Source organism: Oryctolagus cuniculus, chromosome 21, assembly GCF_051225735.1.
Source record: "Oryctolagus cuniculus isolate XC-2025 breed Fujian yellow rabbit chromosome 21, ASM5122573v1, whole genome shotgun sequence".
NCBI lineage: Eukaryota > Metazoa > Chordata > Mammalia > Lagomorpha > Leporidae > Oryctolagus > Oryctolagus cuniculus.
The window spans coordinates 10,118,975-10,143,451 of record NC_142887.1 but is presented as its reverse complement, the minus strand read 5'-3'; the positions used below and the strand labels follow the sequence as shown (position 1 = coordinate 10,143,451).

At 59.4% G+C, this 24,477-nt stretch overlaps 2 protein-coding genes across 6 annotated transcripts; one reads left to right on the top strand and one right to left on the bottom strand.

The window, feature by feature from the left end:
- The first annotated feature begins 26 nt into the window (after positions 1-26).
- Positions 27-12,556, top strand: MTRFR (mitochondrial translation release factor in rescue). Of its 2 annotated transcripts, none has more exons than XM_002723336.6 (3): positions 27-165; positions 9,683-9,991; positions 11,743-12,556. In XM_002723336.6, exons 2-3 carry the CDS (start codon positions 9,710-9,712, stop codon positions 11,956-11,958), a joined length of 498 nt encoding a protein of 165 aa, XP_002723382.1. In that variant the 5' UTR covers positions 27-165; positions 9,683-9,709; the 3' UTR covers positions 11,959-12,556. The 2 variants fall into 2 exon arrangements, with proteins under 2 accessions (XP_002723382.1, XP_089179162.1); XM_089323036.1 differs by having other exon boundaries at positions 9,683-10,022.
- A 1,787-nt stretch (positions 12,557-14,343) lies between these two features.
- CDK2AP1 (cyclin dependent kinase 2 associated protein 1) lies at positions 14,344-24,120 on the bottom strand. 4 transcript variants are annotated; one of them, XM_051841397.3, is made up of 4 exons: positions 23,912-24,120; positions 19,537-19,634; positions 17,828-17,954; positions 14,344-15,048 (listed from the first exon to the last, which is right to left on the bottom strand). In XM_051841397.3, the coding sequence occupies exons 1-4, from the start codon at positions 24,003-24,005 to the stop codon at positions 14,981-14,983; spliced, it is 387 nt and encodes a 128-aa protein (XP_051697357.1). In that variant the 5' UTR covers positions 24,006-24,120; the 3' UTR covers positions 14,344-14,980. The 4 variants fall into 4 exon arrangements, with proteins under 4 accessions (XP_051697357.1, XP_051697360.1, XP_051697358.1 ...); XM_051841400.3 differs by lacking the exon at positions 23,912-24,120 and adding an exon at positions 23,532-23,645; XM_051841398.3 differs by lacking the exon at positions 23,912-24,120 and adding an exon at positions 23,296-23,628.
- Positions 24,121-24,477: the final 357 nt, after the last annotated feature.

The following is a 24,477-nucleotide window of genomic DNA, read 5'->3' as shown; positions in this document are numbered from 1 at the left end:
GTGCTCGCATGCGCAGTCGGTGAGAATGAGCGTTTGACAGGGGAGGGCAGCGGCAGCCAGGGTACGGCGCATGCGCAGATCCGGGAGCGCGGTTGCGTCTTCGGTCCCGCGGTGATTCGAGGTTCCAGTGGAACACCGGGCGCAGGAGGCCCGTCGTAAGAGCAGGTAAGCGTCCGGCTGCTCGTGACTGCCGCGGGCTCTGGAGCGAGGCCTGGAAGCCGGGAATCCTGAGTTCTTCACGGTTTGCGACGATCAGTTTAGCTGAGGCCCCTGGTCCTGACCCCAGAGCTCAGGGGCTGGGGAGAAGTGGAGCGAGCTAGGCCACGCAGCAGGTGCACAGCGGGGGTCGGCACTTCCCTGGCGTGGCTTTTGAGAACCCGCGTTTCCTCCCGGCCCAGTTAATCTGGAAATTACTCCCGGCTCTTAGACCCCCTGCCCCAGGAGACCCTGACCCCTGGACTGTCCCTCGGGCGGCCACCCGCAGCACCGAGAAGCCGGGACAATGCCCGCTGTCGGTCTCAGCCGACCCTCCCTCCAAAGACCCCCATCAGTGTGCGTAAGACCTCAAGCTTAAGTTGAAACCCACTCCCCAGTTGTGTTAATCCCGCAGTCAGTATTGTGCGCATGTGACACCCAGCTAAAATCAAATGATCTGTAAGCACACGACGGTTTTCCGTGACCCCATTACAAGCCCACCCCCCCAAAAAAATTAGGATTAATTTCAGTAGTCACAAACTCTGCTGGAGACACTGTAGAACCTTTCACTCACAGAATTAAGAAATGTGAATTCCGGAGGCTTCCTAGAGTTATTCACCCTGAAAGGGAATGCTGGTGATTAACCAGCCAAGGGTGCGTGACCATTTTTGGCTACAAAATTGGACGGGCTTTGCTTGGTTTGGGGGTGTCAATTTTTGGTTTTGGCTTTTGGCACCTTGATTCTAGGTTATTTTTCTTTACCCATTAATGTTTTCATAAACCAACGGATTTAAGAACGAGCACTCCGAGTCACGGCGTCAGCTTGTGACGTCACGGATGCAGTCCACGCTTCGGCAGGGCTGCACACGCTCTCATTTCTTACCCAGGTGCAGCTCTTGGTGGGGTCTTAATTTAAAGAAAAAAAAGATGTTGAAGTGGACATCGCCTTCAACCAATAGGACTCAACAGAAGAAATGCCTTTTTCAAAGCTTTATAAACAGCTAAAAAGAGTTTTGAAAGTCAAAAAAATTATTTCTGAATATAGAAAACGGAAGTCGAAGGCTTCACAAATTCCAATTACTTGAGCGTTCACGGGAGGCGAGCCTGTGACAGTCCCTCGGAACACAAATTCCAAGTACTTAGATGTGTTAAGTATGACTTCTGATTAACTAGCACTGGAGATTTTGTACTACTTGAAAAACCCTACAGCCCTGTTCTATGGCTTTTCCTAAGGGCTTGATTAGCATACAGTACAGCATGGAAGGACTCATGTTTCTCCTTTGTCTTGGTGACTTCAGATTTACATCTTTTTTTTTTAAAGATTTTATTTATTTATTTTAGAGGCAGACAGTTACAGAGGGAGGGAGAGACTGTAAGGTCTACCATCCTCTGGTTCACTCTAAATGGCTGCAATGGCCGGAGCCAGGAGCTTCTGGGTCTCCCACGTGGGTGCAGGGGCCCAAGCACTTGGGCCATCTTCTGCTGCTTTCCCAGGCCACAGCAGAGAGCTGGGTCAGAAGAGGAGCAGCCGGGACCCAGACCAGCTCCCAAATGGGATGCCAGCACCGCAGGCCGAGGCTCCACCTCCTGCGCCTACAGCACCAGCCCCAACACTTCACATGTGTTATCTTTGCTGTCTTTCGGGATTGTTCTTGCTACATGCACAGTTCCTACAGACACTCACGTCTGACCCAGACTTCTTCCCCGACGGTGGCTCTATCTCAGCGTGAGCCGCTAGGAAGTCAGCGACGCTTCTACTTCACGGTGAACTTGGCTGCTGACTTCATAGACCAGCATTATGACCTCACCAAACAGCATGCCTTCAGCAGCATCATGGTTTTCTCATGCTGCTTTTTTTTTTTAATATTTATTTATTTATTTATTTGACAGGCAGAGTTACAGACAGTGAAAGAGACAGACAGAAAAGTCTTCCTTCTGTTGGTTCACCCCCCAGATGGCTGCTACAGCTGGTGCTGCGCCGATCCAAAGCCAGGAGCCAGGTGCTTCCTCCTGGTCTCCCATGCGGGTGCAGGGCCCAAGCACTTGGGCCATCCTCCACTGCCTTCCCAGGCCACAACAGAGAGCTGGACTGGAAGAGGAGCAACCGGGACTAGAACCCAGCGCCCATATTGGAGGCCGGCGCTGCAGGCGGAGGATTAACCCAGTGTGCCACGACGCCGGCCCCTCTCATGCTTCTTAAATTGGAGCATGCCAAGTGCAGTAGTTTGCAGGTCACTGTTCCTGGATGAGATGAGCGCCATGAGACCAGGCCCTGGGAGGTGCTGGTCTCAGCTCTGCAGTTAGGGAGCTGGAGTGTTACCTCCGTGGCCATTTGTATGGTTTTGTTTGCGCCTTGGGTGTTAGCTCCATTCTGCAGAGGCCACATGGCCAAAGTGCTCCGCTGAAACGTGGAGACTAGACATTGGATCCCGGCCTTGCTGACCGCAAAGCTCTCACTCTGCAGGGCTTGGCAGGGGTGGGGGGTGATGAGAGTAAGAGACGGGTAAGGAAACTGAGCTGACATTGTTTAAGGAAGTGGGAAAGAACTCATCTGGGAGTGGGCATCAGGTTAAGCCACCGCTTGCAATGCCTCCATATCATATTGGAGTGCCTGGGTCAAGTCCAGGCTACTGTTTCCAATCCAGCTTCCTGCTAATGAATCCTGGGGGTGATAGGTCAAGTGCGTGACCCCCTGCCACCCCCATGGGAGGTCTGTATGGGGTTCTGAACTCCCAGCTTCAGCCTGGCTGTTGCAGGCATTTGGGAAATGAACCAGAAAGATGTTCTCTTCTTTTCTTTTCTCTCTGTCTCTTTATCTCTCTGCCTCTGTCTTTCAATTAGATGAAAATAAATAAAAATAATTTAACATTTTTTATAGAAAGACTATATCTAGAGATCTTATGAAAGGGCAGAAAGGATAAATTGTTTCAAATATTGAAAACTCAAGAGGAGTCGTTTTGACATAATCCGCATAATGTATCCCATATTTTCTTTACTTGTATCAATAATGTAAGTGAAAGTGCTTTAGAAAAGGATAAGTCCTAAAAAAACCCACATCATTAATCATAATCATAATAATAATATAAGCTTTGAGACTTTTAGGAGAAAGTGTAGTGTTGTCATCGCTGCTGTTACATCTTATTTGAATGGTGTGATTCATAAATTATAAAGTCGCTGTTAGATACTATGAATAGAAGATAATCACAGTGATGCACACTATTAGAGAGGTGTAATTCTCTGTGGATTCCAAGTTTTCCATTGAAAAAAAATGAGCAGGTTGTTGAAATTGTGTGAATCGAATACTTTTCTGTGTTTGTGCTTCAACGCTGCAGCATTAAAGTTTTAGATTCAGACCCAGAGTCAGTGTCCCCAGAATCAAAGCTAACAGCTCTGCGTGTCCTGCTCAGTCTATGACGTTTTCCTTGTTTGAGAAATAATTGGCATAGGCCACAGGCGCTTTGTCTGCAGCAAAAACACCCAGCATAGAAAGGACACACGGGTATTTCCAAGCTGACCTCCCCAGTTAGGGGTCCACTTGCAGGGGTGTCTCAGCCCCCTGTGCGGGCCTCTGCACAGGACGCTCCGGATGTGGAGGACCCAGAAAGCCTGCCTGCCTTCCCCCTCCCCCACTTCCTTCCTTCCCCCTCCTCCTTCCTTCCCCCTCCCCCTACCTTCCTTCCCCTTCCCTTCCCTTCTTCAAGATTTATTTATTTGAAAGAGTTAGAGAGGGGGAAGATAAAGAGACCTTCAACGCGCCGGTTCACTCCGCAGAAGCCAGGACTCATCTGGGTCTGCCAGGTGGGTGGCAGGGGCCCAAACCCTTGTGCCATCCTCTGCCGCTTCTCCCAGGCCGTTAACGGAGCTCCGGAAATGGAGCAGCTGCAACTTGAGCAGTGCCCGTGTGGGATGTCGGTGTCACGGGTAGCAACTTTACCTGCTGCACCACAACACCAGCCCCGGCTACTTTGTTTTAACTCATTTTCCCAGGAGCACTAAATCATACTTTTGAAATGTGAATTGTTATTAAGCTTTTCTCAGAAAATCGTTTTGCTCTCGCCTAGCTTCCATCGCCATCAGCTGGCCTTTCTTTCCATCGCCTCCAGTGTAACATGGAGCATTAGCCTGCGAGGCCCATTTGTTAGGACACAGTTTGGATACTGTGGTTTCATCTCCTCGTTGGAAAGGGGAGACAAGACTGAATAAGCAGGTAATCAGCTCCCACAAATTCTGGTCTCCGCCTCTTAAGCCTGGTAGGAACAAGAAGCAACAGCATTAGAAAGTGTCCCCGCAGCCAGAGAGCGGTAGAGCATCATGCCGTAGGGCGCTGCTTGGTAGATTTTATTTTACCGGAGTCACCTGAGGGTCGTGTTGGAGCGCAGGTTCTCCTTCGGGAGGTCCCGGGTAGGGCCTGCCTGAGACGCGTCCTCCCTAGCAAGCTCTCAAACGGTGGTGGTGGTGGTCCTACCGCTGCTGCTGCCGCCCAGTGCACCGCACACAGAGTCACCAGGCTGCAGCCACGTGGTCCAGTGTGGCCAGTGAGGAGAGGCTGGTCCACACTGAGAGAAGTGTAAATATAGCCCGGGTTGTGAGGCAGGGAGAGGAGGCAGAGCGCTTGCCTTCCATCTGCTGGCTTCCTCCCACGTGCCCAGATGGCCAGAGCTGATGCTGAGGTCGGGCAGCTCAATCCAGGGCTCCTCCGCGGGTGGCAGGGGCTCATTATTTGAGCCATCACGGCCTCCTGGCCTCCCGCGGTCTGCATCAGCAGGAAGCTGGAGTCGGTGGAGCCCAGGCACGCAGGTGTCTTACGCCTTAGGCTAATGCTCAGTCCTACACCCCATTTTTGAAGACTTCATGAAAAAAGATGAAAATATCTCAATTGTCTCAACTTCTAGGGCTGGGCCAGGACAAAGCCGGAAACTGGGAACCCAGTCCAGGTCTCCCACGTGGGTAGCAGGGCCTGCTGCCTCCCAGAGTCTACTGTAACAGGAAAATAGCATCAGGAACAGAGCAGGGATTTGAACCCAAGGTACTCCTGTACTCCTGTATGGATGTGGGCATCCTTACAAAAAAAGTTATTATGTATTTATTTGAAAGGCAGAGTTAGAGAGAGAGATCTTCCATCCACTGGTTCACTCAGATGTCCACAGTGACTGGGGCTGGGCCAGGCTTCAGCCAGAAGCCCAGAATTCCATCCCGGCTTCCCATGTGTGTAGCAGGGGCCCAAGGACTTGGGCCATCCTCCACTGCTTTCCCAGGCACATTATCAGAGAGTTGGATCGGAATTGGAGCAGCTGGGACTCAAACCTGTGCCCATATGGGATGCCAGCATTGCAGGTGGCAACTTAAGCTATTGCAACACAACGCTGGCCCCGAATGTGAACATCTTAACTCAAGTCTTAACCTCTAAGTCAAATGCTTGCCCCAGCTTCTTATTTTTAATGTGACTGCTAGAAAGTTTAGAACTTCACACAATGTGACTCACATTCTTACATCTCTGTTGGACAACACTATTTTAGAACATTAACACAATAGATGACATTTTTGGTGTCTTTTTTTTCATCTTTTCAGATGACCTAGTTTCTCAGTCCCCTTGCTGCCATGTCACCTGCTCGCTAACTCAGTCAGTGTTGGTTGAGTTCCTTTCTCTGGGTGACATCCTAGCCCTCCCAGCTCTCCTCTCCACCCTCCGTCTCCATTGTTGCTGCCATTGTGCGCCCGGGGCTTCTTGCAGCTGGATCTTTCCTAGGCTGGACTGCTTGTAGAAGCCAGAGCAGCAGATGCGTGCGTGCTGCCTGGAGCCAGTAATGCAGAGGGGCCCTTGAGCAGAATGCAGGTTCCAAGGCTTGCTCACAAGCACCCTGACGATACGGGGCGCATGGGAGTCCAGGAACGGCGCTAGAGCCTCGGGCTGTGGCACCTGTCATGTCAGGGACAGCTGAATTCCCTGCCGCTGGGCAGGCTCCTTGGGCTCCCAGAGGCTCAAGCCTGGTACTCACCAGATGCCCAAGATCTTCACTGAACAAGTTAGCATTCCCTTTCTTAAAGTCCTCAGATATCCCTGAACTTGACCAAGTTAGGAGGGGCTCAGACAGTGAAAGGGGCCTGAGGCTCTTTGGCGAGGAAGCCGTCATCCAAGGAACAGCAGAGTGGAGGGGCAGTCAGGCTAGGGAGCCGCCCGCGGTGAAATCCCACACTCACAGAGGGAGACGCAAAGCTGGCGTGACTGCTGGCTTCCCCTGCTGCCACTTCTCTTCATCATCCTCCTTTTTCTCTTTGTGAACGTCACGATGAGCTTTAATCTGAGCTGCCTGTGTGGCTCCCTGGAGACTCTGGTTGCTCTGTGGGTATCACAGAAACTGAAATCCAATGCATATTCTTGTTTGGGCTTTGGGGAAGTGGAACCACGGGTCACTTTTAGCAGTCACTGGAGTAGGGCCAGAGCTCCAGGAGATACTAAAAGTATCTAGAATTGTCGGATTGGCTGCTGGAATGAACTGTTAAACAAAGCGGCCAGGAACTGAACACTGGGGACCTTGAACGCCGGCTGGGCGGAGGCCTCCCAGTGTCTGCCAGCTCTGAACTGGGGCGGGGGTAGAGCTGTGGCCCAGGGGCTGCGACGGGGCAGCCGTGAGAGCGCTTTCCTCCCGGTCCTTTGTCTGCAGTTTCACCTTGTCTCAGACTGGCTTCCTGTCTTGGTCAGCGCACTGTATAGCAGTGCCATCCTGCCTGGTCAGGTTCACTACCCAGCGGAAGAGAGGCACCGATCTAGGGACGAGAAGCTGTCCCTTACACAAAGGAGTTCTGTCCTGTGGATTGAAAACAGAAAGAGAGGGGAATTCTGAATGTTGACTTTGCTCACTGGATCATTCACAGGCAAGCCGATTCTTTGCTGGAAAGATTTCCGAGAAGGTGCCTGGGTTGATGGTTCATCTTTCCTCAAGGGCACTTCGGTATTTCTCGCACCTTAAACAAAGCCAGTCTTTAAAGCACTGCCTTCACCCGTACAGCCTGTACCCCTCACAGCAGTGAGACACCTCGTCCGCTCGTTAACTTGCCCCCACTGGGACTGATGGACATGGTGAACATCACCAGAGAGGTGGGCTGGGGCCGCCTTCGTGGCGTGCTGGGTAGAGCCAAGGCCTGTGACGCTGGCATCCCATGTAAGTGCAGGTTTGAGTCCTGGCCGTTCCACTTCCAACCCATCTTCCTGCTAATGGCCTGGGAGAAGCAGCAGAGGATGGCCTAAGTGCTTGGGTCCCTGCTACCCATGTGGGAGACCAGGAAGAAGCTCCTGGCTCCCGGCTTTGCCCACGGCAGCCATCTGGGGAGTGAACCAGTGGATGGAAGATCTGTCTGTCTCTCCCTCTCTGTATCTCCCCCTCTCTCTGTGTAGCTCTTTCAAATAAATAAATCTTTAAAAAAAGAAGAGGTGGGTGTAGACCATGATGTCAGCCGTGGAGTGACAGCCAGCATTCCCAAAGCCTTGACAACTCTGCTGCGTTGCTGCAGGTATTTTCAAAGTCTCTGAGGGACAAAGGCCGTCGTAGCACCTTTGTAGAGATGCCCTGGTAACCGGCTGCACCGGGGACTAACGTAGAGGTTTGCATTTAAAGTAGCCAGGCAGCTAAGACACCAGTTGGGACCCCTGCACCCCCCATGGGAGTTCCTGGGTCCTATGCAAAGCTCCATCTGCTGATCAAACTTCCTGCCAGCACAGACCTTGGAAGACAGCGCTGGGGTCCCTGCCACCCACAGGGGAGACCTGGATTGAATTTCCCTGCTCCTGGCTTCAACCCTGCCCAGTCCTGGCTGTTGTGGGCATTTAGGGAATCACCCAGCAGATGGCCGTTTCTGTCTCTCTGCCTCTGGAAAAGAAACCAAGTAACCGGAAGTGCACGTGTTTCACAAAAGCAAGGCCTGATGTCCGGTGGTCTCAGTAAGTGGAGCCCACAGGCAGGGCTGGCAGTGGGTGGCAAGGAGAGAGCCTGCTGGGCGTGCGCTCACGCCAAAGCTGCTTCCTGTGCAGGCACCGGGACCGTGGCTGGAGTGCACGCGGTGTCAAAGCCTGTTTCAGGTGTACAGGCCGCCCAGGGCCCCGGGAACGCTGGATAAAGTCACGCACCGTGCACGGTGACGCACTCTTACCAAAGTCAGGCTCAGGCCTCACAGGCACCAGCGTAGCCCCACCCCTTCTGTCTTTGTCAATCACATGTGGGATGGGGGAAGCCGGGAGCAGCAGGCCCAGACTCACCCCGTTCGCAGGGAGAACGTCCAGGTCCTTCTGCCTTTTATCCCTAAAACAAAGGCCTGTGGGACTCCCCAGTCCTCAGGGAATTCTGTCCTGTTCACTGGGTAACAGTAATTCCCCCCTTGGGCCACATCTCGAGAGGTTACTACGGAAAACTGTCATTGTTAAACAACACTTTCTCCTACGGAGCCTGTGAACTCCAGGGAGGCCAGACCCGCTCTCCTCTGTGCCATCCCTGGCTGCGCCTTCCCGGTGTTTGGCACTAACGGGCACCTTGCTAGCAGTCAGCTGGTTTGGGAGTTCTCACCATGAGGGCCGGTTGGATCACGTCGTTGGCAGTGCCGCGGGCCGGCCGGGGGAACAGATGTTCCTATTCAAACCCATGAAACTGGAAACATTAAAAAACAACAATCGTGACATTGATTGATGGTGATGTTTACGGTGTCAGACTGTGTAAGCTCAGCTATACAACACTCATACTGCTGTCTTTACACGCCCATTTCAAAGACTCAAATGCTCAAGCACCATCTGCAGACTGGGGTCCTCCTCCTTGCTCGCTGCCCTGTTAATATCCTCTGAAAGTCACACTCAGAACCTCTCCTTCCTGAGAAAGCTCCTCCAGGTCTCCGAGCTATTTCTGGCGTGTTGGAAGAACACAGTTATCAGCTGGCAGCTCCTGGGCTGGTGAGAACCCAGAGCGCAAGGCTGCGGGGTGGTTCTTTTTTTTTTTTTTTTTTGACAGGCAGAGTGGACAGTGAGAGAGAGAGACAGAGAGAAAGGTCTTCCTTTGCCGTTGGTTCACCCTCCAATGGCCGCCGCGGCCGGCGCGCTGCGGCCGGTGCAGCGCGCTGATCCGATGGCAGGAGCCAGGAGCCAGGTGCTTTTCCTGGTCTCCCATGGGGTGCAGGGCCCAAGCACCTGGGCCATCCTCCACTGCACTCCCTGGCCACAGCAGAGGGCTGGCCTGGAAGAGGGGCAACCGGGACAGAATCCGGCGCCCCGACCAGGACTAGAACCCGGTGTGCCGGCGCCGCTAGGCGGAGGATTAGCCTAGTGAGCCGCGGCGCCGGCCCTGCGGGGTGGTTCTTGCTGGGGACTCCACCTCTTGGTTTCCAGAGTGCCCTGGTAACAGGTGGGTCAGCTTTGGAATGCGTCACAAAAAGCTGTTTTCGAACCCGAAGTATAATCCGGAGTGCGAATGCATCTGTCTGAAACGCCGGCCTGCTTTGTCTACTCCAGGTCCGGGCGAGCAGAGCCACTGTCTTTATGAGCACCTCAGGTCTGCTTCATCTTCCCGCACCGCTGACCAGAATATGCACCGTGCCCCGTGGGCTCTGGCTTCGGGAGAAGCTGCCGTTGCTATCCCCGGGGGCGGCGGTCACTGCAGTCCCGACAGCAGGCAAGAGAGAGTGGCCCCCTCTGCCTCCCCTGGATGAGAACGAGCTCCGAGAGCAGTTTGTGAAAGGACATGGCCCAGGCGGCCAAGCAACCAACAAGACCAGCAACTGTGTGGTGCTGAAGCACGTCCCGTCGGGCATCGTGGTGAAGGTAGCGACGGCGACCTCTCTGGGGGCATGGGGTGCGTGGCTGCTGTCTCCCCCCCCGGGCACCCCAGGGTGCACCCTGCACCCTGAGCCACTGCTCCCCAAGGCAGAAGCTCTGCCCAGCCTCAGAAGCCGTGGACCCTTTGAAGCCAGGGTGTTGCCGCCAGCCTTGAACCTGGCAGACGGCACTGGGGTGTGGCTGTGCCCGCCGAGCAGCGTCTCCACCAAGCTGAGCAGGGCTGACAGGCAGGCGCCTGGGCAGCACCGTGGTGCAGCCGCGGGCTCCGAGGACCTGAGCAGGCAGCACGCGGGCCCAGCTTGCCTGCCGGTGGGCCAGCGTCCACGCCCCTCTGCCCACTCTTTGGTAAATGTCAAGGACTGCAGGCGGGAGGGTGGCAGCCTGGAAAGCCAAGTGTGCACAGCCTCCTGCAGGCACCTTTCTGCGAGCCGCAGTGAGCTCCCAGGAGAGGGAGGTGCTTCCAGCTACTGCCTGGCCTGGGGCAGCAGGCCACTCCTGGGAGGACAAGCAGCGGGGCGGGGTGGACGCGCGTATTCCCAGAGGGCCCCCAGCTGTCCAGAACTGGGCGGGGCAGGTTTGATGCACACGATGGCAGACACTTGCACAGCACGTGAAGATGCAGGCGCTGCCCAGCATCAGGCAGAGTGGAGGTGAGGCACCCAGGTCCCTGCTCCTCACCCAGAGCAGACCCAGGTCCCTGCTCCTCACCCCAGAGGTCAAATGCTGCGACTGTCTAAAATAAAGATGCCATTTGCCTCCTTCCGGTGGAATTCCACACTTAGGAACGGTGCACACAAGCTGGTTGCTACCCTGGCCATGAACTGGATATATTGCTGATGTCTTCATAATTATGTAGACCTTGAAGTTACTTGAAGGCTGTGGTTTTTGTTGTTGTTGTTTGTTTTGTTTTTCAAAAATTTATTTATTTGGGTGGTTCAAGAGCCAGCTGCTCCGCTTCCTATCCAGCTCTCTGCTGTGGCCTGGGAAAGCAGTGGAAGATGGCCCACGTCCTTGGGTCCCGGCACCCACATGGGAGACCAGGACAAAGCTCCTGGCTCCTGATTGGCCCAGTTCCACCCATTGCGGCCATTTGTGGAGTGAACCGGTGGTTGGAAGACCTCTCTCTCTGCCTCTGCCTCTGCCTCTGCCTCTCTGTGGTTCTACCTTTCAAATAAATAAATAAATCTTTAAAAAATTATTTATTTATTTGAAACTCAGAGAGGAAGAGACAAAGAGATCTTCCATCCACCAGCTCATTCCCCAAATGGCCACATGGCCAGGACTGGGCTAGCCAGGAGCCAGGAGCCTCTTCTGGGTCTCCCATGCAGGTGCAGGGGTTCAAGGACTTGGGTCATCTTCCGCTGCTTTCCCAAGCACATTAGCCGGGAGCTGGATCGGAAGTGGAAGAGCCAGGTTTCGAACAGGCACCCTCATAGGATACCGGTGTCGTAGGTGGCAGCTTTACCTGCTGTGCCACAGCGGCGGCCCCAAGGGCTCTTGTTTCTGGACAATAACACCCGACTATAGAGCAAGCACAGGGAAAACTGCATCTACAGCCAGGGTGCAGGGTCGAGGGCCGCAGAGCAGCGGCAGGACGGGTCACTGACGCAGGGGACCTCCTGGCCAGCAGCTTTGCCTCTGGGCCTGTCCCCACCTGTCAGGCAAGCACGTGGAGCCTGACAGCTGCCCAGGTCCTATCCGTCCATTTTTCACATTCTGAATGCTGTCTCCCGCAGTGCCATCAGACCAGATCAGTGGATCAGAACAGGAAGCTGGCTCGCAGGATCCTGCAGGAGAAAGTGGACGTCTTCTACCACGGAGAGAACAGTCTGGTTTACAGAGAAAAACAAGAGGCAGAGAGGAGAAAGCAGGAGAGGAAGAGGAGAGCAAAGGAGACCCTGGAGAAGAAGAAGCTGCTGAAAGCACTGTGGGAGTCGAGCAAGGCACCCTGAGGACGTAGCCCGCGGCCGCCAGGAGGCCCAGGAAGTGGGCAGGAGTCCACCGGCCTGAGGACGTAGCCGGCGGCCGCCAGGAAGGGCTGCCAGGAGGCCCAGGAAGCGGCGGGAGTCCACCGCCGGCGCTGTCACACAGCTTCCGAGTCTTGGACAGATGAAAGTCAGGATGAAGCTGTGGGGGGCAGAGGCGCACACTCCAGCAGTAAAACAAGGAAGTTGGAGAAGGGCCCCAGGTTGGCTGACAAAGTCTCTTATTCTTGGTCTGGGCGGTCGTTAAAGGGTCTCCCCGCTCCCCACTTTCCTTTTTATGGAAGAGGCCCCATCCACCAGCTCACACCCCAAAAACCTGCAATGCTCAGGCCACTCAATCTGCTTCCCCCGGGGGGGCCCCCGGAGCCTCCCCACTGCCTCCCAGGGCCTGCGCGGACAGGACGTGGAGTCAGAAGCCACAGCTGGGCCTTGACCCACGCTCCAGTGAGGGATGCAGCATCTTAATGGCTAGGAAAACACCCCCCACCCCACCTTTTCTTTTTAATACATTTATCTATCTGTTTTATTATTATAAAGAGGTTAGAAATAAAATGTTTTTGAAAAACATGAGTATGAGGCTCATTTTTATGGGGAATGGAGTGAAACATTAAAAGGATTTAGTGGTACCTTGTTGTCCCCAGGAAATTCTCATGGGGAGGCCACTGCCCGGTGACTGACGGCAGTTCCCCAGTGTCAGAACAGGAAACCCGACGGTGCAGGAGTTACAAGTGGGCCACTTGCTCGTGCGCTCCGTCCGCTGAATAGACCACTGGTGCCCAGTAACGTCTGATGGCGGAGTACTCATCTTCCCCTCCAGGACTTGCAAACAGACCGAGGAGTGGGGCTTCCAGAACCCGATTTGTCTCTGAATTTGCATCATTCAAGCTGGGTTTGGCCTTACTGGTTGTTTTTTGTTGTTGTTGTTGTTGTTGTTGTTTTCCCAGCTCTAGTTAACAGCTTGGCTTGTTAGCACTAAACAAGCACGGGTACTGAGGGGACAGGGCCACAGCCATGCTACACAGGACCCCCAGCCCTCAGCAGGCCCACGCTGGACGCCCCCTGTACACAACACCCTCGTCTCAGCCTGCCGGGGAGGGCGTCCTGTACCAGTCTCCGTACCTCCTGCTGGCATGCCCGGGACCTGTGGAAGGCTCTGTGTCCGGAGTGGTCCACAAGAAACCAGTCAGGGTGGGAGGGAAATCCAGAACTGTGGACAGAGGAAGGCCTTCTGTGTCTCCCGTCTCGCCTCTGCGGTTTTCCTGCCCTGTGCAGGGAGGTGAAGACGGCCCTCCCAGAACCCAGTCCTAGGCTGGGACCTCGCCCTGTTCCTGCCAAGCGGACGGCATCCCTCCTTCAGCTTGGTCCACCATTCACCAAGGCAAAGCCTCAGGTCAGTGCCGAAAGTCCAGAGGAAGAACCCAAAATCGCTCAGAGCCCACCACGCGAATTCTCAGAACAGCCAGTGCAACCAGTTCTCCAGCACCGCAGCAGATGACTTCCAGAGCAACAAAGTGGCTGCCTGGGGTTTCGTGGCCACAGGGAGGGATGGGTGCCAGGAAACACCCAGTGTGAGAGATGGGTGCTCGGGCACCCAGGAAACACCCAGTGTGAGAGATGGGTGCTCGGGCACCCAGGAAACACCCAGTGTGAGAGATGGGTTCTCGGGCACCCAGGAAACACCCAGTGTGAGAGATGGGTTCTCGGGCACCCAGGAAACACCCAGTGTGAGAGATTGGTGCTTGGGTGCCCAGGAAACACCCAGTGTGAGAGATCGGTGCTCGGGCACCCATGTAACACCCAGTGTGAGATGGGTGCTCGGGCACCCAGGAAACAGTGAGAGATGGGTTCTCGGGCACCCAGGAAACACCCAGTGTGAGAGATCGGTGCCCGGGCACCCAGGAAACACCCAGTGTGAGAGATCAGTGCTTGGGTGCCCAGGCACCCGGGAAACACCCAGTGTGAGAGATGGGTGCCCGGGCACCTGGGAAACACCCAGTGTGAGAGATGGGTGCCTGGGCACCCGGGAAACACCCAGTGTGAGAGATCGGTGCTTGGGTGCCCAGGAAACACCCAGTGTAAAAGATGGGTGCCCGGGCGCCCAGGAAACGCACAGTAGATTAAGAACCCCCAGGCTGGCTTGCCTGGCCGCAGCCACTTGGGCGTCGGCGCACCGTCACCACGGCCGCTTTTATTTTCATCGCTCTCTTTCCTGGCACACGCTCGAGCACTTTCCTTCCCGGGCAGCGTCACACGAGCTGGGCCAGGGAGTCACCTGCGACAGCTGCCCCCAGCCCGTCACTGAGCTGTTGAAGGTGGCACTGAAGACTCCCAGCACCCACACCTTCATACAAATTGTTAATCAAAATAAGCTTTATTACATCAAGTAATAAATACATACAAAGATGCAAACAGTTTTCGTCGTGTTCTTCCAGATGTTCTGTCAACGCACAGTGAAGGCTGAACTGAAATCTCCGGCCGGTCGGGCTCTCGGGGTCTGGCAGGTTGCTCTTTCTTCTGTATTTATAACTTGTGTGTTTTTTAGAATTGACTTCAAAGCACTAATAGTCATGCAAATGCAGACGCAAAAAAGAAGTTACACTAAGCAGGATCTACAGGCACAGGGGAGGGGTGCTGTCAGTGCGCACCCTGAGTTGCATCAGCGTAGGAGAGGGACCAGGCGGGCGTGGGGACAGAACTGTGCTCCAGAGAAGGCGCCAGGGGGCGCCAGGGGGCGCCGAGTCTTAGAGGCAAACCACAACTTGCTGAAAGGGAACTCTGCGTGCATCAGTGCTGGGGGGGCGGGGGGGGAGCTCCGTAAAATCAAATCCTAATGAACTGCAGATCTTCTCAGTCCTTGGGACTGGAGGTTCAGAGCCTGGTGAACCGTGAACCGTGGGAGGAAACCAAACGTGGCCACTGAAAACACGCGTTTCACCTGTGACTGCCCATCTCGCAGGAAGACGGAAAAGCTTCCCAGCTGGCTCCGCGGCTAGGACCGGGCGTTCCGCTCCGTCTCGGCCAGGCACTCCCGCACCAGTCCTCGGGCGTGAATGATGCCTGGAAGAGAAGAGGCGGGGACAGTCCCCAGGAGCCATCCCTGTGCCACCCAGACACAGAACACTGACTAGAAGGGCACTCGGGGACCTACACCCAAACAACCCGTCCTGTCCACGTACCGATTCCCTACCCAAATGCCGCCCACAGCCAGGGGAGCCAGGACCTCCATCCCGGTCCCCCACGCGGGTGGCAGAGACCCAAGTACTTGAGCGGTCACTGCTTGTCCCCAGGGTCCCCATTAGCAGAAAGCGGAGCAGTAGCTAGAGCTGGGTATCAACCCCGAGTCTGATGTGGGAGGTAGGTCCTTGTGCCAGCAGGTCTTGTGTTTTTTGTTGTTGTTTTTTTTTAAGGATTTATTTTATTTGAAAAGCAGAATTACAGAGACAGAGAGAGGTCTCCTATCTGGTGGTTCACTCCTAAAATGGCCCAAACGGCTAGAGCCGGGCAGGTCAGGGTCCGCAGCTAGGAGCTTCTCTAGGTCTCCCTCGTGGGTGCAGAAACCCAAGCACGTGGGCCACCTTCTGCTGCCTTCCCACGCAATTAGCAGAGAGCTAGACTGCAAGTGGAACAGCCAGGACTTGAACCAGGGCCCATATGTGATGCCGGCACCACAGTGGCTCTACCTGCTATCCCAGAGTACCGGCCCAGCCAATACAACCATAAACCCCACCCCACTTCTCAGAGCCCCTCTCTCCCAGCCAAAACTCTTTGTCTCCCTAAAACTATCCCTGTATTCAGGGTGGTACCAGCGAGCTCTCGGGACACCCTGTGTAACGAGGGCAACAAAATCAGTCTCCACCCAGGGTCTTCAGGCCTGAGCCCACGGAGGCCTCTCTCAGTTCCCCAAAGGGGCTCCCCAGTGCCAAGGAGCCACGGCGACACCCCCAGCCTGCACAGGCGAGGCACCAGTGCTCGGTTCACGGGCCTCCGAGGCGTCCTCCCCCGGGCACATCGGCACCCCTGCCCGGGGTCTCGCCCAGCTCTGATGTGTTGTTTCCTATTCTTCCCGCCTTTGTTTCTGCCTCTGTTGAACTCCATGAGACGCTGACCCACTGACTTCCCCAGTCCCTAGCAGCTAAAACCCAGGAGTCCCCGTCGCCGGTCTTAACAACGTGCGCTCCGGACACTAAGGGGCAGCGGAAATCCTCAGCGTCTCAGACCGCACGGTCCCTCACAAGCACTCGGTTCGTCCTCGTCGGAAGGCAGCCACAGGCCGCTGCCAAGTGACCCAGGAGCTCCTGATTCGTGGACACGGAAGTCTGGAACGCGTGGGGTTTCCACGAGTCACCGTGCTTCCACCACTCAAAACTAAAAAGCCACTCTCGGCCTGGAGTTTGCCAGCCTCTCAGGAGTGTCCCTGACCGCCTCCTCCCTGCTCACCCCCGCTGAGGCGGAAGCTTGCGCAGCCTGCGCTTGGGCAGGGTAAGCTCCGTGCCGCGGGACCAGCAACTTGCCCACGACGTGCCCGGAGCTGGCACCCCGCAGGCCACGCTGACTCTTCTCTCGGGTGGCTGTGGTTCGCCCGTGAGGCTCTGGGGCCCGGCGTCATGCCAGGATCCCCGTCCACGTAACCAGCCCTCCAGTTCCCAGGCCTCTCTTGCTCTGACTTCCCGGCAGCAACCGGGGTTGGGTCAGAGCCAGGCTGAGTATCCTGCCCCAGGCCCTCCCTCTTCAGCCACAGCCTCGGAGGCAACCTTTCTCCAAGCCTGTCCCCAATGTGCTTGGTCAGGCAGCCCCGTCTCCGGGGGGTGGGATCCTCGTTGCCAGCAGCAGCTGTCACCCAGACACGTCCCCAGCCCACGCCCCTGTGACACCACCAGTTTGTAACCAATGTTCCTCTCCTTTGTCTCCCAACTCTCTCCTGATCCTAAACAAGTACAAGGGCCCAGCAAGCTCGGTAGTGCCCCCTCCTAAAGGAGAAATCCCCTACCCCCATAGCCAACAGCACAGCTGATCCCTCACGTTCGGTGAGCCCACCATCCATACCCCGCTCCCAAGCAGGCACGCAGCCTCAGGGTCAGGAAACCCGCGTCCCATCTCAGGCTGCCCGGGGCCAGTCGGCACCCAGCGCCACCTTCTGACTCCAGCTTCCCGATGCAGACTCTAGGGGGCAGCAGAGCTCCTGCACGCACAGGGCAGACCTGGACAGAGCTCCCGGCTCGGACGCGAGCCCAGCCCTGGCTACTGCAGGCATTTTAGGGAGTGAACTAGTGGATGGGAGCCCTCTCTGTCTCTCAAGTGATTTTTTCTAGTGTTTTTTTTTTTTTTTTTTTTTTTTTTTTTAAATTCTAAGTGCCCTCCGCTGTCCCCAGGCCATAGGAGAGGCCCACATAGCTCCTTGGCCCACAACCCACAGAGGTCAAGGCCGAGGGCAGTGCAGATGCCGGCCTCCCACCCACCTGTGTCATGACTCCGCCCTAAGGGGGATCCTGCTGCCTGACCTGCTTCTCGCATAGGTGCTGGCCGACAGGAGCCGGGCAGGAAGGAGTCCGAGCCGCAGGGCCTGGGGCTAGCACACTCCGCACCCAGAGCCCCTGGCCAGCAGCAGGTGGGAGAGTGCGGGCTGCCCGTCTCAGAAGATGGGCAAAGATGCCCCTGCAAAGAGGCGTGGCGCCCAAAGCCATTTCCCACTCGACGCCCGCTGCAGAGTGATCCCGGATCACAAAGGAGCCCCAGTGGGCTCGGGGACCCTTCCCCGCCCCACCCTCCACCTCCATCGTTCTCTCCAGAATCCCCCAGGGTGGGGAAGAGGCGTGGCGGGGGGGGACCGCCGGCTCACCTCGCTTCAGCCGCTCCATGGCGCTCTTGCTGCCCGCGTACGTGGGTCTGATCTCTTTCCCCAGCTCTTCGATGATGGCCAGCAGCTCCGCGTACTTGCTCTGGGGCACCTGGCTGCTCCCGGTTCCCTAGGATCAGAGAGATGTGGGTCCCGACGGACAAACACGAAGCCGACCCCGTGTGGTCAGGACCCCGGTCACACCCTCCTGTCCTGGCATAAGCACACACAGCCAGCAGGCTCCAGAGAGTTCCTTTATCACCCCAGAGGAGAGGGAAAGAACCAGCCCGTCTCCACAAACCACAGCTCAGAGTCCGCCCGCCAGGGCCCACACCTGGGGTCAGCAGGGCCAGGGTGACCAACGACCCCTGGCCAGAGCCTAAAACAAGCTCACTCCGCCCTGCCCAGCCCACACCCACTGGAAACCCTCTTCCTCCAGACCGCACCAGCAGCCCCCACGCAAGCACCCAGATCAGCGGAGCTGGGCTCCCCGCGTGCCCGGGGGCCAAGGCCGCATGTCCAGGCCTCTCCTCCTCCTCCTCCTCCTGGGCCTTTGCTGGCAACCGCATCGAGGCGGCCACCTCGCTCCCCAGGGAGATGGCCTGCGCCTCGCACCGAGGCCAGTTCTGCTCCTCAGCCTCGCACTCCTGCCGCCCAGCCTGGCCTGGCTGCTGGGCCTCGCGGCGTGGCCACCTCCTGGCCTCAAGGCATTTCCACTGCTGCCGGCGGCGCCGGGTCACGGCCAGGGCACCGCGCCGCCACTCTCGGCTGCATTTCTGCCTGTCTCCCTGCCACCGCCACTTTTTCAGTCGGTCCCGCTCCCGGGCCCACGCCGGTGCCTGCTTCTTCTCCTGGGACAGCTCGGTCTGGTGGGGCATGACCACGGCAGGCACGGTGCCGGGGCCACCACCTAGGACCCAGGCAACGGCCTCCATGGTGACCCCGGAGTGCTGGCTGGGGTCAGGTCCAGGGAGAGAACCTTTAGGCTGGGGCCCTCCCCAGGGGCAGTGCATTCCTTGTAGACTGGGGACACCGCTGAAGCGGTAGCTTTCTCCCTGGCCCGATGAAGAAACGGAGACCGAGGCGGGCACTGTGGCATAGTGGATTAAGCCATGGCCTGCAGCGTGGCATCCCATACAGGCGCCAGTTCAAGTCCCGGCTGCTCCACTTCCCATCCAGCTCCCTGCTGTGGCCTAGGAAAGCAGTGGAAGATGGCCCAGGTCCTTGGGCCCCTGCACCTGCATGGGAGACCCAGAATAAGCTCCTGGCTCCTGTTCAGATCAGCCCAGCTCCGGCTGTCGTGGCCACCTGAGGAGTGAACCAGCAGATGGAAGATTCTCTCTCTCTCTCTCTCTGTAGCTCTTTTATATAAATACATCTTTTATCAAGATGAAAAAAAGACAAAAAGCAGCTGAGCCTCTAAGCGGCTGCACGTGGGGGGTCACAGGCTCCTAAGGGTGGAGCCACACGAGAAAGACAGGGACGGGACCCAGGCTCCAACTCTGTGCGCAGACACTGAGAGAGGGCAGGCCCAGGACCCAGAACTGAGCGACCCAGCCGATAGCCACGCAGTGTGGCGGCCTGTGCCACTGGCCCAAACCAGGCCCCCCACCCCACCCCGGGGCGCTCCCACAGAGCACAACCCTAGTCACTCCTCCCCTTTCTTGCCTCTCCCGCTGGGTCCCCACAGTGCCCTGGCCCCAATGGCATACCTGAGTGTAGCCTAGGGACGGCGGCCCGTAGTCACTCAGCAGCTGGCGGTACTGGGAGGACGTGGCCATGCTGGTGGACGGCGAGTGGACACTCCCAGCTGCAGGGGCAGAGAGCGGTGTCAGCAGTTTGCCTGGCTGTGTCCTGGGCCAGGACTCCGGGTCCCACGACTGCCCCCGCCCACAAGGCCAGCAGGAGTCTACTCACAGGATGGAGAAGCCACCCTCCACCTCCGGTCTGGCGAGGCCCAGAGCCCGGGCCCGGATGACCCAGGGTGGGCCTGCGTCCCAGGGCCCCTCCTCTCCGCTGCTCTCCTCGGGCCCTGTCCCAGCCCCTGATGACCTGAGCCCACCTGCCATTGAGGCTGTGCCCCCAGAGACTGAGTCGGGAGCTAACAGGATTTCATCCCCTGCCGGCTGGGGTTAGGCACATGGGACAAAAAAACAGGCAGCTGGGGACCACGGCCGGCCTCTGCGTGGCCTCACCCATAGAGGGGTCAGGCCTCCTTAGAGTCCACGAGCCGAGAAGAGCGGGTGACCCTGTGACAATCAGGGACGCAGCCTGGGGCCCGGCTCAGCTGCTGGCTCCTGGACACGGGGTGGGGAGACCGGGGCACACACCCCATCATGGCGGCCGAATCACAGACAGCAGTCACCACGGAGAGCTGACCCAGGCCTCCTGGGCAGCGGCCCGCTCGCTACTCCCAGAGCCAAACGCTCTCCCCCTCACGCACACAGTGGGCTCGGCGGAGCTGGCCCCGGGGATGGACAGCTGGTGCCAGGCTGGCCAGCCCGACCAGCTGCTCTCTGGTGTGGGGGAGGGGTGGGGCATGCAGGAGCATGGGCTGCTGGAGAGGGAGGGGCCCCGAGAACTCCAGATCCAAGCCCCCCTGCGCAGAGCCAGACACCTGCCGTGGGCGAGGAGGATACAGGCCGCACGGCCCAGGAGAGCAAGCGTGGGCAGCAGGTGCCCCAGAGGCGCCATCCTGGCCCTGCCCTGGTTTCCCCGAAGAGCCCAGGCTGCAGCTCAAGCATGGGCTGCCGCTACCGGCTCTGAGTCCCGAGCCGGGCGGACCGCTGTGCCACACCAAGCCTGCGGGGGTGAGATGCCTTGCTGCCCACTCCAGCATAGCCAGTGCACAGAGCAGAACGGGGCGGGGTGGGGGGGGCGGCTGCCTCCCAACACCAAATCGCAAGGTCCTGAGCCTCCTGATGCGGCCCAGAGGTGGCTCTGGGTTCCAATCCTGGCCACAACCAGTTGTCACACGTCGCCTGGCTAGGGACGATTGGGGGGCAGCGTCCACGAGGGCCCTGCGCCCTGACGGGAGGGGAGCACCCTCCGGACCCCTCCTGCTCTCCTCTGCTTCTCACCTCCGCTCTGCCACTCTCCCCTCCTGACCCAGAGGCTGTGACGGCAGACAAGGCGCTGCCCCCTCTGGGCCCCACTTCCCCAGCTGTTGGAGGCACTGGTCCCAGTGGGAGGTCTTCGGGCCCTGGGACCCCACTGGTGGGTGGCACTGGGGTCCAGTTTGGGGGGGCTATGGAGGGGGGTGAATAAGAAATCACCCCATCCTGGCTGGGGGGAGTAGGGCCAGGGCTGAGAATGTGGGAGGTGACCGCCACTTGCACACCAAGGCCAGTCCCTGCGCCAGCCTGGGGGGCGGGGGGTGGCCCTGCAGAGAGCTGGCAGAGGGCCCCGAGCTCCACTCGTGCCCACTCCTTCCTGCTGACCCGGGGACAGCCGAGGAGGCCGCGGAGCGCCAGGCTCCACGTCAGCGGTCGGCTCGGAGCATCTCAGACAATGCGCACAGTGTGCAGGGCGCCGGGAGGGGTTGGCAGAGGCCAGGAAGCTCCTGGGGCCGCCCGGCTCCCCACCCCCACGCCAGACAAAGAGCGGCCTTCCCGCCACTTGGGGCGCTTGGGGGGCTCCGGGGCGGGGAGGCGGGGGCTTTGTCTAACTCCGCCACTGCCACCACCGGCCAGGCCGCAGCTTGGCAACCCGCGCGCAGGAGGCAGGACTGGAGGGCGTGAGGGATGACGACAAGGAAGCCCGAGGAGCGGCGAGAGTCCATCTTGGATGCAAATGGCAGGGGAGAGAGCCAGGCTTCCCGCAAAGGGGTCCACGGGGAGGGGCGGCCCCCACCTGAGCAGCCGGGACTTGGGGACCTCAGCAGTCCTGCCGGGAATTCGCCAAAAAAAGAGGAGACCTGCGCAAGGTGCCAGCCACCCCAGAACAGGGCTGCAGGGTCCCGGGGGTCTCCCTCCCTCCCTGTGACCCCAAGCCCCAAAGGCCCCAGTTTTAGGGCCCCGGCCACCCCCTTCCAGCGCAAGCCCAGGACCCTGCTGGCTCCTGACTGGCAGGCGGCCCCCTACCTTCCCCACCCCAGTGGCACAGGAGGTGGGCTTGGAAAAATCCCACCTGGCAACAAAGCCAGCCTTTGTCAGGCATGGACCCCAGGACCCCTGGCCAGCGGGGCTGGGGCCCATTTGAGCAACTCTATTCTCTCTCTGCACCCCTAATCTTAACCCTTTCCAACCCCCAAATCGGTGCCCAAGAAGTTCTCCCTCCCAGATCTCTCCTGTCTGGGTCCCTCCTGGGATTCTGGAGTTCAGGAGGCCAGCGGCCAGCGTGGCGTCGCTGACCTGCAGAGCCGGCCCCTCCCCCCCTCAACGCCTTGGCCCCTTCTCCCCCAATGCGCCTCGTTTTTTTGAAGGAGGAGGGGGCGCGTCTGTTTCCATCCGAGACTCCGAAGAAGAGGAGCCCTGGGCAGGGCACAAAGCCCGTCACCTGCGACGCCACGACTGTGCGCCCCCTCCCCCGGCTCCGGGTCCCCGGGGCAGGCCCCTGGGCAGAGCCTGGAGCTGCCTGGTAACTTCTGTAGGAGTTGCCCGGCGTCCAGCGCCAGGCCGGCAAGGCGGCGGGAGCCCGCGGCAGGGGGCCTCCGGCACCCAGACCCTGAGCTCCCAGAGTGGGGTCCCGGCGAGCCGCCCTCTCCCTCCTCCCGCAGACCCCCAGGATCCCGCACCCTTCCACAACTTCTGTCTCTGCGCGCACGCCCGAGGAGACATCCTAGAGCCCGGAGGAGCAGCCCCGCTCCCACGAGCCTGGCAGGGGCCCCCCTGCCTACAAGTCTCCCGCCCGCTGGCGACCCCGTCCCGCGCCGGCCGCCCCGCGCCCCCAGGGCCGGCTGCAGCCGGGCACGCGCCTCCCGCACCCTGCCCACGCGGGGCCTGTCGCCGCACCGGGTGGCCCCAGTGCAGGGCGCCCCCCAGCCGGGGCCTGCTCCGCGCTCCCCGGAGCCACCCGGCCCCGCGCCCCGCGCCCCGCGCCCCGCGCCCCGCGCCCCGCTCCCGGCGCGGCCCGGCCGCTCCCGACTCCCGCCGGCAGGGGCCCTCGCCGAGCCGCCCAAGAGCGGAGGAAAAAGGAGCCGAGAAAAAGCCTCCCCCGCCCTCGCCCTCGCCCTCGCTCGCCGCGCTCCCCGCGATCCGCGGCCGCCGGCGTGGGGGGCACCCCCGCGGCCCCGGCCCCCGAGGCCCGCCGCGGCGAGGGGCGCACCCGCGAACTTTGGCGGCGGGCGCCGGAATCATGGCGGCGCCGGCTGCCGCCGCGCTGCCCCGGCCGGGACCGGCTGCCCGCCCCCCGCCGCCCCCCGCCGCCGCCGCGCGCGCGCCCCCCGGGATCCCCGGGCCGGGGCCGGGCGCGCGGGCCCCCAACTTGGCGGCACTTGGGGCGCGGCGCGCGCGGCCGGGGCGCTCACTCACCGGCGTTGAGGGCGGCGGCGGGCATGTGCGCGGCCAAGTTCGGTTTGTAAGACATCCCCCCGGGCGGCGGGCGCGCCGGGCGCAGCCGGGCCAGGCCGCGAGGGCGGCGGCGGCGAGGCCGGGCGGCGGCGCGGCGGCCCCGGCGGCCCCGCGCCCGTCCGAGCGCCGGCCGAGCGCCCGCGCACTTTTTGTTGCTGACGGCGCGGGCCGCACCGGCAAATATGGCCGTCCCTCACCCTGACACCGCCGCAGCCGATCACCCGTGCATCGGCGGGCGCAGGGGCGGCCGCAAACTTTGAGCCGAGCCAGCGGCGCCGGCCGGGGCCGGGAGGGGCGGCCCGGCGTCAGGGGGCGGCTCCGCCCCGGCCGCGCCCCGCGCCCCGCGCCGCCGGGAGCGCTCGCGCCCGAACTTGCCAAAGTTTGGGGGGCTGGGGTCCCGGCGTGGCCTCGGCGCCCGCGCGCCCCCCGCGCCCGCAGGCGGCCTCCCGGGCGGCGGCGGCTGCTTCTCCGCCCCGGCCCACCCACCCCCCACCCCGGTTTCCCGGGTGGGATTCCGGAGGTCACTCTGAGTGGGCTTTCTCCCCTCTGGGCGGTGGGGGCAGGGATGGAAAATTACCTGGAGAAAATGGTGGCGAGCCTGGCGCGCTTCGGCTGGCTGTGCCCCGGGGTCGCGCGGCCGGCTCTGCACGTTGATTTCGAATAAATGTCATGTCTGTGTGTCCAGTGGCTTTTAACCCTTTGCGGGCCGGACAGGAGCCGGGACGCCTCCCCCAGGCAAAAGCGCACCCAGGCGCGCGCGCGCACACACACACACACACACACACACACACACAGGCCCGGGTTCTGCGTCCTTAGCTCACTCAGGTGTGTGTGTGGGGGGGCGCCTGCTGGGGCCCAGGCCCGTCCAGGTGCGGTGCACCAAGGAAGGAACTTGGCCAAGTTGCTGCCCCCTGGGGTGTAACCGGCATTTTTGTGACCCTCCTTGGACCCCGCGTGCGATACTATTTGGGTGAGCACCGCCCAAGCCATAGACGCCTTAAACCCTGCGAGGTGCCTGCCATCTCCTGGTTTTTTTCATCGTCAGACCCTCCCCTCTGGGTCAGCTGGCAAAGACCTCACCCTCCCCACCCTAGAGGCGACCCTCACCTGGGCCTAAGGGCGCAGGGAACACGGAACTCCCGG